Below are 15,453 nucleotides of genomic sequence, written 5' to 3' on the forward strand. Positions count from 1 at the left end.
TTCCCGGCTTTGCGCTGGCTGTCCCGCCGCCGTCCCGCACCGGCGCCCGCTACCAGCACCTGCCTCCGCCTCCCTGCTCGCCTCGGAACAGCAAGGAAGAGGAAAAGGCCATTTATTTAAAATGTTGTCTTTTTTTTTTTTTTTTTCCTTCTTTATTTAAAATCTCAACAGTGGATCGCTTTTTTTTTTTTTTTTTTTTTTTTTTTTGCAACCAAACAAGTAATAAATATTATTTAGCAACTTTTTTCTTTTTTCTTTCTTTTTTTTTTTTTTTTACCAAAAATAAACAGATGATAAAATCTCTGCAAGGAGGCAGCGATAAGAAAAGTTGTTATTTCAGAAACAAGCCCAAGTTCTCAGTATTGCAACACGGACAGTGTGAAAGTTCCTACACAGAAAGAGCATTAAAGAGTTCAAACTTTGTTAAAGGTGGCAGGAACGAAAAAAACCAACGTGTTATACGCTTAACAAAAAATAAACAAACCACCCCAAACAAACCCCAAGAACCCAAACCAACGAAATCAAGGCAAACTGACCCCTTATTCACTTATGAGGCTTACACAGTACAAGTGCACGGACGGAAAGCTCAGGCAGAGCGGACTTGCATCGTTATCCTTGAACGGTATATTTACAAATCCCGAACCAGAAAGAAAACCGAAGAAACGGCGGGCGGCGGGCGGAGCGGGGGAAGGGGGGAAATAAACCGATTTTCCCGGCTACACTTCCACCCGGAGCCCCGCTGCTCCCCACCAGTGCCGGGAGTCCCCGGAGCGGCGCCCGGGCGCTGAGGGGATGGGCTTTCGGGGGCGGGATGTGACCCAGAAACAGCTCCAAAGGCTCTACGTGTCGAAACGAAACCAGGAGCGGGAGGCGGGGTGGGGGGGGTGGGGGGGTGGACGAGGGGCAAACAAACAACCCAAACAAACGAGCAAAAACCCCTCTGCAGTTTTGGTTCCTCCATTTGCGACGAGCCTAGGGCTATTCTCCCCTCCTCGCGAAGTTATCGACAGCAACGTAAAATTAAAAATAAAGAAGATGCGCCGGCGTTTACTTGTGTCGGGGTGGTTTTCCCCGCCGTTTGGGGAGCAGGGCAGACCCCGGGCCGGGCTCCATCGCCTCTCGCTGCCCCTCCGACGGTCCCGGGAGCGGGGGACGGGACCCGCTGCTGCGGGGGGGGGGGGGGGGGGGGGGGGGGGGGGGGCGGGGGGCGCGTTTGTAGGTCCTGGAGGTGCCGGGGGCGGGCGCGGAGCGCGGCGGGGGCGGCCCCGCCGAGGGGCTCATTTGGTGTCGGGTGGCTAATCTGGGGAGGCTGGCGGTGCCCATGCCGGAGACGTGGTGGTGCGGCGGGGCCGACACCTGGCACATGCTGCAGGGGCAGGGCATCCCCCCCCAGTGCTGGAAGCCGCTGCCCAGCGGGGCGGCGGCGGCGGCGGCGGCCGAGGGCGATTTGAGGAGCCCGTGGGGGGGTCGGATGGAGCTGACGGCCGAGAGGCCGGAGCCGGGCAGGGAGGCGCTGGAGACGGCGGCTGGGGGCAGGATGGGGTGGTGGACGGGGTGCGAGGCGGGGTGGGCCGGGTGGCCGGGCAGAGGGGCGGAGTGGGCACCCATGCCGCCGGGGCAGGCGGCGGGGTGGAAGCCGGCGTGGTGGCCGCCGTAGATCTCGCTGACCAGGCGCTTCATCTCCTCCAGGGAGTTGGTGAGCATGAGGATGTAGTTGCGGGCCAGGAGGAGCGTGGCAATCTTGGAGAGCTTGCGCACCGACGGGCCGTGGGCGTAGGGCATCACCTCCCGCAGCCCGTCCATGGCGATGTTCAGGTCGTGCATCCTCTTACGCTCCCGGCTGTTGATCTTCAGCCGCAGCTGCTGCAGCTCCGGCTCCGTCATCTGCTTCTTGTCCTTCTTGGAGGAGGAGGAGGAGGACGACGAGGAGGAGGACGACGAGGACTTGAAGCCCAGCTTGTCCACCACCACCACCCCCGCAGCGCTCATGGCGCTGCGCAGCTCGGCGCTCAGCTCCGGCGGGGAGTCGCTCTGCGTGGAGCTGGACACGGTACCCCCCGTGAAGCCCCCGCCGCTGCCTTTATTCCTGGCCGTGAGGAAGAGGTCATCGGGCTCCGGGGAGGACGGGCGGCTGGAGACCAGGCTGGCGTCCGAGTCCATGGCCCGGCGGGCGGGACGGCGGCGCTCACCGGGCTGCCTGCGGGGAGGGGAGAAAGCCCGCAGGCGGCCCCTGGTCAGCGCCCGCGGAAACTTGGCCCGCCCGCCCGCCACGTCGGCGAGCCCGCTCCGCCGCTGCTCCGCGGGGTCGCGGAGCGACCCCCCCGGCGGGGCAGGCCGCGACGCCCGCCCTCCCCTCGCCGCCGCCCGCGGGGCGCCCTCGGGAGGGCGCCTCCCCTCCCCTCCCCTCCCGTCCCGTCCCGTCCCGTACCTTCCCGTCCCTCCCTCCGCTCCTCTCCGCCGGGCCGGGGGCTCGGGGGTACCGCGCCGGGGGTGCGCGGGGCGCGGGGGGCACTTACCGGGCGCGGGGCGGCCGTGGGGAGCGGCGCGCCGTGACGGGCGAGCACGGCAGCAGCGCGCACCCTTGCGGCGGCGGCGGCGGCGGCTTTATAGCCGCGCGGGGAGGAACGATGTCACCCGGGCGGGAGGGGGGCTGCGCCAATCGGCGGCGGCGGCGGCGAGGGGGGGGGGGGGCTGCCGGGGAGGGGGGGGGGGGGGGGGGGGCTGATGTCACCGGGGCCGGTCCGGGCTCGATGGGGGGGGGGGGGCGACGGCCGGCCGCGGCGCGGGGGAGCCCGGCGGGGGGGCGCGGTGGGGGGGAGGGACTTTTGTCAAATCCATAATAAAATGCAACAATGACAGCGCCGGGAACAGCTGTTGGGGGGGCGGGACGGGGACGGGGACGGGACCAAACAGCCCTCGGGGAGGCCACGCTGCCTGGCTCCCGCCAGCACGTCGGTGTTTCCCCGTGCCCCGTCCCGCCCCCGCCGGGGAGCGCTCAGCCGCCGGCCCCGGCCCCGCCACACGCACCGGGCGGCCAGAGCACTTTCCCCGGCGGGTGCCCCTTCCTGCCCCCAGACCGGTCGTTGTCCCCCCGTTAAGTGCCGTAAAGGGAGGCGGAGGGGGAGAAAAAAAAAAGGTGATTTCGGCCACTCCGTCCTCCGCGAGAGGATTTCCCGGCGGAGAAGGCCGGGCGGTGCCGCGCAGCGCCGGTCCCAGCGGGGACCCCCGGCTCTGGCCCCGCAGCCACCGGGAGAACAAGCCAGAGCGGCCACCAAAACCTACTCCCAAACAACCCTTCAGCAAGACGAGAGCAGGAGAGGGAAGAGAAAGAAAGAAGAAAGGCCATTAACTAAAAAAAAATGACCTTCGGAAATGCCTCCCGCCTCCCTCCGCGCCTCGCCTGGTTCCCGGCGAGCCCCCTCACCCCGTCAGCTCCCCTCAACAGGGTCGGGGCTTTCTCCCACCGGGGTAAATCCCCCCCGGCCCCTTTGCCTTTGTTGTATTATTTTTACACCCGTGTGTTTCCCAGCTGGCCCGGCAAGCCTCAACCATCCGTTAAATATGTATTTAAAACGTTAAGAAGTGAAGCGTGGAAATGTGTTTCCCAACGGTTGCGGGGATGATCCGTAACAGGTCAATTAGGAAAATCTGTCCCAGCGACAGCCGGGCCCGCCGCCGCCCGGCGCCCGGCGTGTGCCCCGCTGCCGCCCGGGTAGCCCCCGGCCTGGCCACCCGGGACGTGCCCCGGGCTCCCCGCGGCGGGGCTGCGGAGCCCGGCCGGGGGGAGGCGGAGGGGACGCGACCCCCCCCGCCCCCCCCCACCCCCCCACCCCCCCCTTCGCCCAGGGACGGGGAGGGTAAGGCAAGGGGGGGAGGTGGGGCTGAGCCCTGGAGGTGAGCAGCGGGACGGGGCGGGGGGAGGGGGGGGCGGCGGGAGGGGGGACACGACGTCTGTGCAAACTTTGCATTTATTTCATGCTCGGGAAGCGGCGAGGCGGCAGCGGGAAGCCTGCCTCTGCCTTTTGACTGATGGCTCTATACGGCGCATTGTTGGAGCCGCATAAAACAGGGCAACAACGAGCACAACTAATTAAGCCCGGCCGCCTTTCCCCCGGCTCCCGGCAGGGCCCGGCCCAGGGAGAGGGAACCGGCACCGGCCAGGCCAGGCGGAGCGGGGGGCGGCGGTGCTGGGGTGAGAATGGGGAAAACGCCGGCACCGCTCGTCTCCCTTCCGCCTCCCAGGGCTCGGGAATTTCCCTTCTTAAAAGGCAGGGACCTTTCTTAAAAGGTCGGGCGGGACGCCCCTCCGCATCCCAAACGGATGGGGGGGGTCCCGGCCTTCCCGTCGGGTTTGCGGCACCTGCTGTCGCGCCACGGCCGCGGGCTCAGCCCCGGCGACACGGTTCCACCAGCTACTTCATCGGCCCCGGCCGGGCCGGGCCCCCTAAGCCCCAGCGGCCGTGCCGGCCCGCCCCCCGCTCCGCAGCCCGGGGGGCTCCCGCTCGGCCGGGCGGGGCGGACGGGAGCCCCCGCGGCCCCGTGAGCCCGGGCGGAGGCTGGCGGGGGGGGTGTTGGAGCAGAGGTGGGGGTTGCCTGCCGGCGGAGATGGCGGGGGAAAAGCGGTGAAGAGCCCTGGCCCCTGCCTCGGGGCTCCGGGACCGGGCTGCGCCCTGGGGAGGCAATTCTCGCAGCGCCCTGGGGGTCCCTGGCAGGGAGGAGTGGGCAGCGGACTCCTTTTCCTTTTCCTTTTCCTTTTCCTTTTCCTTTTCCTTTTCCTTTTCCTTTTCCTTTTCCTTTTCCTTTTCCTCTCCCTCTCCCTCTCCCTCTCCCTCTCCCTCTCCCTCTCCCTCTCCCTCTCCCTCTCCCTCTCCCTCTCCCTCTCCCTCTCCCTCTCCCTCTCCCTCTCCCTTCCCCCTTTTCCCTTCCCCCTTTTCCCTTCCCCCTTTTCCCTTCCCCCTTTTCCCTTTTCCCTTTTCCCTTTTCCCTTTTCCCTTTTCCCTTTTCCCCTTTCCCTTTTCCCCTTTCCCTTTTCCCCTTTCCCTTTTCCCCTTTCCCTTTTCCCTTTTTTCCTTTTTTCCTTTTTTCCTTTTTCTTTTTTCCCTATTTTTTCTTTTCCTTTCTTCTCCCCTTTTCCTTTTTACCTTTTTTCCTTTCCCATTCGCATTTGCTTTCCATTTTTCCTTTTTCCTTTTTTTCCTTTTTCCCCTTTTTTTCCTTTTTCCCCTTTTTTTCCTTTTCCCCCTTTTTTCCTTTTTTTTTTTTCTTTTTTCTTTTTTCCTTTTATCCTTTTTCCTCCCTTTTTCTCTTTTCCCCTTTTTTCCTTTTTTCCTTCCCCCCCTTTGTTTTCCCTTTTTCTTTTTTATTTCCCTTTCTTCTCCCTTTTTTCTCCTTTCCCTTTCCTCCTTTTTCCCTCCCTTTGTTTCCCCTTTGTTTTCCGTTTTTTTTCTTTTTCTTTCTTTCTTTCTTTCTCCCTTTTCCCCCTTTTCCTCTACCTTTTTTCCTTTTCCTTTATTTTTCCCCTCCCCGCTCCAGAGAGAAAACCCCACGCCGCCGCCAAGAAGAACCTGGGGTCTATGTCCCCAACGGGGCGAGCCGTGTCTGTGAACCCGTCCCGCCTGCAGCCTGCCGAGCTCCTTGCGCAGGCGGGGGGTGCGGAGTTTGCGCGGGGCCGGGACCGCGGCGACGGCAGTGAGGCAGCGCTTCTCTGCCTCCTCGTCGAAAGGAGGGAGGAGGTGCAAGGAGGAAGGGGGATGATCTCTGCCGTGAGATGTCAAATTGTCACACGAGTTCCCACCCCCAAATTCAGTGAGGCTCGGTGTTGCAAACTGCCGTTCGTGGCACATCCCGGGAAGGCGGCCCCGCAGGGCTCCCAGAGGAGCCCTTCACCCTAACTTGCTTTTGACACGAAAATGTGGAGCAGAGCATTTCTTACCTATGAATATGTATTTCCTTTTTTTTTTTTTTTTTTTTTTTTTTTTTAATCGGGACTGTAGGCAACTAAGGCGTGAATGAAGGCAATCAGGGAACATGATGAAGTGATAACTTAATAAAAACCAGACTGTTGCTTTCATGTTAAAAATCACTTGGAATGTCATTAGGTTATTGTTTGGGATTGTTATTGCCTATATTCCTTCAAGGCTAACGGCGAGGGTCCTCACCTCATGGATACCACACAGCCACGGCGAAACTGCCCCTGCCCGGCTGTGAGGAATCTGAGGCATCCAAAGGATGAAGAGCCCGTATGTGACCGCGGCTCCTTGAGGACCGGCAACTGAAAACAGTTTTAATGATGCCTCAGAAACTGCAAGACCTGATCTCCAGTGCGGTCTGTCTCCCATCTGTTAGCAGGGCTGTGGGCTTGAAATTGGGCTTGTAGCTCCAGAGCCTTTGAAACTTCTCAGCTGAGAGTGTAGTCTGCTGGGATCACAGTTGCCCCCCACCCTCAAACACTATGGGACCAAAAATCTCGGCACCTGACACAGAGGACGTAAGGATATGGGGATTGCCTGCAAGCTGTCTGCCCACTCTTTAAAGGTATGAGGGGAGTCTCAGGGCAGTAACTTCTTGAAGGTTCAGGTTTGGCCCTTTTTTTTCCTCTTTTTTTTTTTCCCTCCCTCTTTTCTTTCTGGATATATGTCAATCAACTAAAAAATTTTTTTTGCTATTGTTCTGGATTTCCAAGTGAAGTCCAGCCTGTAGCCTTTGATGCCATTCCACCTGTCCAACTGACATATTTGATACCTGTGATCTCCAAGACAGGGACTCCAGCTTATTGAGTGGGGCAGTTGTTTTTATTCCATTAAGGTTCTGGTTTTTTCCAATGCTAGATTTGTTTTTGTTAACACTTGTTCAATTGAAATGTTGGAGACACATGCTTTTTGCCAAAAACTCAGCATGTCTTCCCATTCAATCAGAGACTGGAAAAGCTTCTCATCTTCGCAGGAGTCACCCAGAGGGAAGTCTCAGAAATACCAGAGCTGATGTTTGTGATACTTGCAGGATTAAAAATATGCAGGAAATAAGCCATCTCCTATTCTTGTCTAGCAGAAAAAACCCTCTTTGTTTATAAACTTTTGTAACTTACGAGCCTGCTGTCATCTACAGCAAAATAATTAGATTGCTATTTAAAACCCAAGCTAGATTCTGTGTCTTACATCTTTCAGGCTTGGTCATCCCTCTTCTCAAGCATGGCCATTTACTCAAGCACAACAAATCTCACACCCATGAGATTAACGGGGACTGACTTTCCTGACCTTAAGACGTTATCAAAACAACCTCATCCAGACTCCTTTTAACTCTTCAGTGCAGACATACAAGCCTTCTGACCACTGTTTCTTGTGTTTAATGCAAGATGCTGTGTTTTCTATAAGATATGGTATGATTTCGTTTAATACTTTGCTGGAGGAAAAACTTTAAAAGGATGCAACAGATAACTCCATACCACCATTTTATTGCCCTAACAAAAGGCAATTCCTAAAGCTTATAAAACAGTATGACAGCTATTTCATTTTAACTGCTGCTACGTGTTACCAACAATTTCACTTCTCCTTGACAATATCATCTCCTATAGGCAAATGAGGAGAAAGAGGCTGAAACACCACGGAAGCACAGTGCTGGCAGGCCCCCACGCTGCCCCCCTGCCACCTCCTGTCCCGGGTGTCCTGGGCAGGCATTCATTGACCACCACCTTGTAAAGTGTTCAAGCTCTTCTCAGGATCGGTTTCATGCTGAGGCTTCTTTTTCAGTGCCGAGTAGAGAAATACCTGTGTGGCACCATTTCTATGTGGCTGGCCAAGTATTTCTAGTCTGCAGAAGAGTGAGACCTCTGCAGAAATGTCGCCTCACTAAGCAGAGGTCTCCAGTGCATCATGCCTTTCCTGAGACCCAGAGACAAGAGGTGAAAACCTGCCAGCCTCGGCTGTCGTGGAGTCCAGGCAGTGCTCTGTTACAGAGGAAGTACAATACTAGTGAAAAATGATGTGTTTAACTTTCCCCTGGCTTGATGCTGTCCCCCCTCACGCAAACCCTCCCAAAATGAGTTCCCATAGAGGCGAAGGAGCAGTGGGAACATCCAAGAGAAACAAATCAATGCAACTGCTAAGATTGGCTTTTAGATGGACAGAGGCAAGGAAACAGAGCTGGAGAGGGAATTACAGAGCTGTGCTCTGATTTTCCCAGCCACCTGCAGTTTTCTGTCTCAGAGGAGAGAGAACTGGGCACCTCCTCGAACTGGGGGTTTTGCTCTGCATTGATCAAGCTGGACACCAACGGGATTAGAAAAGCACCCATGTGTTCAATCTGGCGAGCTGGTCCAAGCTGCCTTCCTTCCCTGGTCCCAGCAGCAGAGCCTGAGGGTGGGAAAGATGGAGGGGCAAAGAAAGCCTCGGCACAACTGGGTGTACCTCCTTTGCAAAAAGTGGAGTGACCTTGTCAGGGCTGAATTTAATCTAGAAGATCATATTTTACTCTAATTTTTCCAGGAAATTCCCTTATAATACGGCACGGACTTTTAGTTCTCATTTTGAGTTTCCTGGACAGCATTTTCTTTTTTTTTTTTTTTTTTTTTCACATTTTGCCATTTGCCTGCACACGGCATTCTTATGCTACCCTTCATCTCTTTTCCACTTTCCATGCCTTTATTTGTCTGAGAGGTCTTTAGAAATGAGAGAGTCTTGGTAGAATTTTAGTGATGAGCAGAACATGAAAATGAGGGTAAGTTTTGCTTCTCATCCGCACATTGACTGGAAACAAATTATCTCTCAGGTTATCATTTGTCCTGTCCCTACCCTGTGCTCTGAAGAAAAATGCTTTAAAAATCCTGATGCTAATAGGTTAATATAACTGTCGGACTGAGCCCCAAGGGGTTTTTTGCTGTGTACTCATCGTGGAAATGATCCCCCATCCGAAGGTGTCAGTGCCCTTCGGAATGGGTTTCGTATGGTGGCAACAACAGTTGGGCTCGTGCTGAACTGCTTGCTGGCCATGGGCATTTCACTGCCAGTGTTATGGCAGGGCCTTGACCCTTGGGATGGAGAAGTTCCGGGCCAATCTGTTCTTTAATGTGGGAAAAAAAAAAAAAGACTAAAAAAGGCTGGGTAGCAAAAGTCTATACTAGAAATTTGGTGAGATTTCTCCTTAATTTGTGGAGAGTTTTAGGGGCCTGCCGCCTTCCCATGTTGTACTGGGACTTGCATTAATGGAGTAACAGCTGAACGAAGCGTTTGGAATGAACATATCAAAGCCTTGAGTCTGTACGACACCATCTCTTGTCACCCATGATGTCAAAGGTTGCGGCGAATGTCTCCCTTGCTTTCTGGGTGGCATTGTTCAGGGGAGTGGCCCCAGCAGATGGCCCAAAAACTGCACCTCGGCCAAGCAAAGAGGGACCACATGTGATGAACCATAGATGTCTCATTAGCAAACAGGGGGAAAAAAAGCAAGGATGAGAAAAAAAGATAAAAAGAATACACAAAGACATTTACATATTTACATTGTTTCTCCCTCATTTCCAATTCTCCTTTAGCTGAAGTGTCAGTGGGCTCGCTTTTCTCCTTCTGTTTGTATGTTTACTTGTGCTAAATAGATTATGATAATCAGGCACATAAATGCATGCAACTGTTATTATGGCATTTTAATCACAGAGTTTTTCACTGGAAGCCTTCATTAGAATTCTCATAATCTCACTTGTTAGTGTAACAAACAGTAATAAATGCCAAGGAACTGGGATTAAGTCAGAGACATTCAGACATTAAAGGAGGAATATGGAAATGTTGTCAAATCTCCGCATTATTTATTGAAATGTCACATAAACAGTTCAGGACTTTAAATATCTTACTCATTAGAAAGAGAGGGTGCACGGCCACCTGAAGATAGCAATTATGTTTTTTTAGGGAGCACTAGAACCATATGTCTCTTATCGGCTCTTCCCAACTTTGCTGGGCTACCATGGCACTTACTAGATAGTTGTTTGCATTTATAAGCTCCATCCCTGAGATGTTTAGCTGGGAGGGGAGGTTGCTCCGGGACAGCTGCATGTGACATGGGAAGGTGGCACGCTGGCTTTTATGTGGCTCTTCTGTATCTTTGCAGAGTGATGTCCACCGTACCCAGCTCCACCAGCTGACTGCGGCGCTGAAGGTCTCCTGACACCATCTGAGGAGCCCCTTGACACCTCCGGCCAACTATCCCTTGGCAAAAGGAGGGAGGCTGGGAGTGATGTGCAAGGGTAGCCTGGGAAATTACCGCACCACTGTTCCCATGGGCTTGATTCGGTGGCGCAGCTGAGGGGGAGCAAGATGGGGATTTGCCACTGATTTTTCAGACCATAAAAAATGTAGCACATCCCTTGAAGTCCTGGGGAAACGTGGGCTGCTCAGGCTGGGAGTGGGGCTGCACGTGCACCCAGCCCATGTCTTCCTTGACAGGCAATCCTTGCCTCCCCTCCATGCATCAACCTGCTGCTGCAGGGAAGGGATGCGGCTACTAGAAGAAGAAACAGAAAATAGCTGCTCTTCTCATGCAACTCAGCCAACACGTTTTATACTGTGCAGGCGAGGCCTCTTCCCACTCATGAATATGCACCCATGCTCCCCCAGGAATGGGTGAGGAGGTGGGCTGCAGGGCCTGGCCCCCTGCCACCACTGTCACCTGTGTAAAACACTATTAGAGTTATTCACAGTGGTTTTGGGTTTTTTTTCCCTCCTTTTTCATTTTGTATTTTTCTCTTTTAAGAACAAGAAGGAAAATTGAATGCAAAAGACAGTCACACTCATGTCAGGTTTCCCACCCTTTGGCTTATGGTGGGGCATCCCTCGTGGCCATCTACGATGTGCCCTCCCAGGTGGGGAGAGGTGCTGAAGGAGGTGAACAGCGTTGAGTTTTTCATGTGCTATTTTTCTGTGTTCAACTAGGTAGTAGTAATAAGTTTTGCAAGAGGAGACAAAATCTCACCATGGCAAAACTCTCATTGCCCCCAAAGGAGTGAGGGCCCCGAGTTCTTGTGGCAACTGCAGAGGGATTTATCAAATCTGTCCTGGAAGTGAAGTTTGTTTCCCCTTTCTGGAATAAAAGACCCATTTTACAGGAGGTACCATATCCATGCTGTTTCAGATGCTGTTTCAGATAAAATTCTGAATCAGCAGCCTCAGCAAGCATGAGCTGTCATTCATGTGCCTGAGAAAGCTAAAATCTGTATAGCACCAGGAAAGAAAAAAAAATAAGGTATTACATTTAACTGCTGAGCAAATGCTGCATCACCCAGGATTTTTAGTACTGACTTAAATGCAAAAGACAGATGAGGGTTATCTAGAAGTGCAAGTTTCGATGCTTTGAATCTGAAATTTCTGTGGTCTCTCCCTCCCCTCCTAAAATACAAATCATCCAGAAGGGATTTATGTTCACAGCAGCCGATACGCCAGTGAGACCCCTTGATTCCTAACTCCCTCCTTGAAACTTGGAGGAAATATTTTTGCAGACTCGCGTGTGATAGCATCTTACAGGACTTGGTGGCCCTCTCACCCCGCACGATGCTTGAGGAGCTCCTCTCCACTCACGAGATCAGCCCTCCCATTTTGATGCCTGCAACACTGTTTATGCAAACGTGAATGTTTCTGTGCTATAGTCACCCCCCCCCTTTCCCATTTGAATTTCTTAAAAGGTTCTCCACAGACAGTCCCCCAAGCTGTTGAGCTATAGAAAGATATTCTTTAGTTGGCAGGGGTTTTATGTATTTGCTGCAAGGGGAAAAAAAAAAAAAAAAAAAAAAAAGAGGAGAGATTCCTTGCTTTCGGTAACATGCTGGCAGGAGTTTTGATCTTTTGTATAACATGCTGAATTTATTACCTTGGTTTCTTCGCACTGTTTCTCCCTCTGCTGAGTCGGGCAGGGAGCTGCGCTTGCCTGGCCGGAGCGACGGCCATGACCCACTCCCACGTGCACCTGGGCTCACTTTATTGAGGTGCAGCGATTCAAAGCACATGTTCCTTTGGAATCACTTGAAGAAAATGTTCACAAGTGAAAATATAAATGCCTTAAATAACATCGCTTGTTTTAATAATTCCACATGAAGCCTCTCCCTGTCAATCTACCAACAATGCGAGTGAGGTCCTGGCGTGCTTTGCCTGAGCCATACGTCCTCCAAAGCTGCTCAGAGGAGCTGGAAGGATTTCATTGCCAAAACCCCAGAGCAGCTGCAGCTCTGCCGTTCGCAGCCGCCTCCTGTGTTAACTGCTGGGGTGCCCGGCACGGAGGTGTGAGGTGGGGCTGGGGCAGGGAAACCGGGAGGGCTCAGGAAGGAGCCTGACCTACAGGCAAAGGGGAGGCTCAGGTCGGGCAACTTGTGAGGGAAAAACTTGGGAAGGAGTGGGAGCATTTAGTGAGAGAGGGCAGAAATGCAAGCTCTTGGGAAAGGGGAGGCGATGGGGGAAGGAGCAGTGGGTAAGGTGTGTTTCTAGGGGTGGGAAGTGGAGGAGAGAAGTGAAGTGAGGCAGTGCTAGGAGTAGGCATCTCAGGGGGCAAGGAGGAGGTGCGAGGGTGTTCGTGAGAAAGAACGGGTAAGGTAGGAGAAAAACTGTTGACGATAACTTGGGGATTTTTTGGAAAATCCAAATCAAGGAGAAAAGTTTTTGCCTAAAAAGGGAGAAAATTCACAAAGACCGTGTAAGCTGTTCTCCAGGCTTTAGAAAGGTCCCTACATTCAGAGCGCGGGTTGCATGGATTTAAACCTTGCTTAGTTGTTTACAATGCAAACAAAAATTAACCTGAAGAAAGATCTCCATGTATTTTGACTGGACAGGTCATCTATTGATCTGTATCTATAGATTTGAATTCAGAAAAATCCTGGTTTTCTCAAAAAATGAAAAATGTGGGAATGTCATTTTGAGATCTACCAGCAAGGACATGGTTTATGCTGGTTGCCCCACTGACCTTCTTCCCCCCCATTTCCAGCCCTCTTTCTTCCCGTCACAGCTCTGAATAAATCCAACCACTGTCTAGTGTTGTCCCGGGCATGGGACACATCTTGATGAAGGGACCTATGCCCTTGCTGAGGTTAAATGTCTCTGAGGGAACAGGCAGCTCTGTATGCCCGTACTCTCATTTCACAACTTCTTGGTGAGTGGTCGGCAGGAAGGAGTGAGGCACTTTTGCATCAGCTCTGTGTCCCTCACGGCACCAGAAAAAGGCCTGAGGACCTCGAGGGTGACTTGTAGGGCCACAGAGAGCATCTGCACTGCTTTGCTCATCCTTTATCAGATACACTTGGGTGATTTCAGCTGTTTGCCATTCCTGGTCTGTGCAACCCACCCGATGCTATCAGGTTGAGGTCAGACACCTCTCATGCGCGTTGTGTGCATTTCCCTCTTGCTTTGTTGTGGGCATTCATGCCAGCTAAAGTGTTTCAAGGCTTGTATCTGCCTGTGGAAATGCTCCTCTTCGGCTGCTAATCTCTCACAGTGCATCTGCCTGGGCAGTTAGTAGAGGAGCAAGGCTGGCCTGCTAGCACGACTGCAGGCACGCGTAGTTATGGTGTGCTGAGTAAGAGCCATATTTTTGCTGGATTGAAAGGCAAGGATTTCTGTGGCATGACAGCCTCTGCAGCCCTGGGTCTGACTCGACTGTTTTACTTGCTGGAGCTCTCTTTGCTTTCTCTGGCCAGGAGGCCTCTTTCTTTCTGCCTCTCTGTCTCCGCTCTGGGTTTTCTTGGGCTTCCTGGGTGGTGGTGGAGTTGTGATGTCTTGAATACCAATAGTGAAGCTGAACATATGTGAACCTTTCCTAATCCTGCTAATCTTCCTTCAAAAACCTTTCTGAAAGTGTAGGCAACATCCAGATTTAAAAAAAAAAAAAAAAAAAAAAAAAGGAAGGAAAAAAAAGCTACTGAGCATTTTAATGACAAATAATCTTTGTAAAGGGGGAGGGGGTTTTTGCCTCAGCTGGAGATGGAGCTTATGAACTACAGCAGGTAGAAATAACTGCTGTATTACCTCATGTAATCTCCGCTATTCAGGGTCAGATTAGGCCTGAATGCGAGACGAAATAGACTTCTCTTTTAAACTGGGGACTTTGTCCCCACAACGGCTATTAGGCAGTAATTAGTTGTGACACAGAATTACCAGCCGCACAATGGCAACCGGAGCCTTACAAGTCCTTTGAAATGGCTTGGAGGAGCTGAATAGATGCTACTTTCAATTTTTAAATTCTGCTCAGAGGTAGGAATTATTGCCTTCCCCCCTGAGCACCGATTCTCTTGTCGCTTACATGGTATGTCTGTCAGACACGGAGCTGGTACCAGTTGAAACTTGGATGTTCCCAGTAGCTGTCCCACCAGCTGCCTGTAGCTTTTGGCAGGAGGGATGAGATAACAACTTCTTCTTTGATCTCATTAGCTGCGATATTGTTGCGATGACTCGAGACTCGTGTCAACACGCTGGATGCTTTGAGACTTCCTAGAGCTTTGAAGGGGAAAATGAGACCTAATGAAATCAGTCAACGCAGAGGTAGGACAGGGCTGGGCTTGCCCATCGGTTAGGGACTCGAGTGACTGAAAAGCTGTCTCTGTGTGCCACCAGGCACACCATACATGGACTGCCCTTCCCAGTGTACCTACATATCACTGTCAGCCTCTGCCTTGCATCAATGCTGGGGCAGCCTCTGAGGTATTTGGAGTGGAGATCTGAACTGGGCCTCCATAATATAGATTGTAGCCAGATGTGAACCTGATACTTTTAGGAACTGGAAAATTAATATTGAGAGCAGAATCTCTGTGCCGCTGCCAGTGCGGGGATGAAGGATCATGCCCAGAGTCTTCAAACTAATCAGCAGCACCGATAACCCTGGTACCTTGTGCTTTCCTCGAGGCAGCAATTTGCAAACTGTTCAGCAATAACATGACAAATGTTTTTATTTCCAGTTCCAGCTAGTGCTGTAAGGCATCATGGAAGCTGAATCACAAGGCAAAAGGAAGTCTCTTTCCTACCTGGCCAGTCCTGGTGCAGTTGTTGCACTTGGCTGCTGATGGCCCTGAGGAGAGGAGAAAAACACCTCTGGGGCTTGGGGTGCCCTGGGTGGTGCTTGAGCGAGCTGGGGCAGGTGCTGGAGCTGTACAGCTCGGCAGCTGTGCCCCTGCTCACACCCACCAGGCAGGTGCAGGAAAGCCAGCAGGATGCAGGACTGATGCAAGCATTAGGAAGCATTAGCCAACGAGAACATGGGGTTAACTGAGAGCTCTTTGGTGTGTCCAGCAGCCTGGCCACAGCTGTGTTAGTGCCCAGGCTGGCCAAGGGAGTAGCTTCAGAGAGTGGTTGCTGTAGTCTATTGGTATTTCCGAAAGTAAAAATAATATAGTAGGGACTATATGTTACATATTTCATATACAGACAACATGAATACACACGCTTTTGTGCTGACATCAAAGTCCTGTCTATGACTTCCTCAAGGAAAAAGATGCAACACTCA

The 15,453-nt window shown here is 52.9% G+C and overlaps 1 protein-coding gene across 1 annotated transcript in view; it reads right to left on the reverse strand.

Moving 5' to 3' along the window:
- The window catches only part of OLIG2 (oligodendrocyte transcription factor 2), a 15,330-nt gene extending 13,170 nt beyond the window's left edge, over positions 1-2,160 (reverse strand). Inside the window, exon 1 of the mRNA XM_086482258.1 lies at positions 1,212-2,160. Coding sequence (XP_086338384.1) covers positions 1,212-2,160 — 949 coding nt within the window. The remainder of the gene's footprint in view (positions 1-1,211) is intronic.
- Between the last annotated feature and the right edge of the window lie 13,293 nt (positions 2,161-15,453).

The sequence above is a fragment of the Leptosomus discolor genome, chromosome 1, assembly GCF_034619465.1.
Source record: "Leptosomus discolor isolate bLepDis1 chromosome 1, bLepDis1.hap2, whole genome shotgun sequence".
Taxonomy (NCBI): domain Eukaryota; kingdom Metazoa; phylum Chordata; class Aves; order Leptosomiformes; family Leptosomidae; genus Leptosomus; species Leptosomus discolor.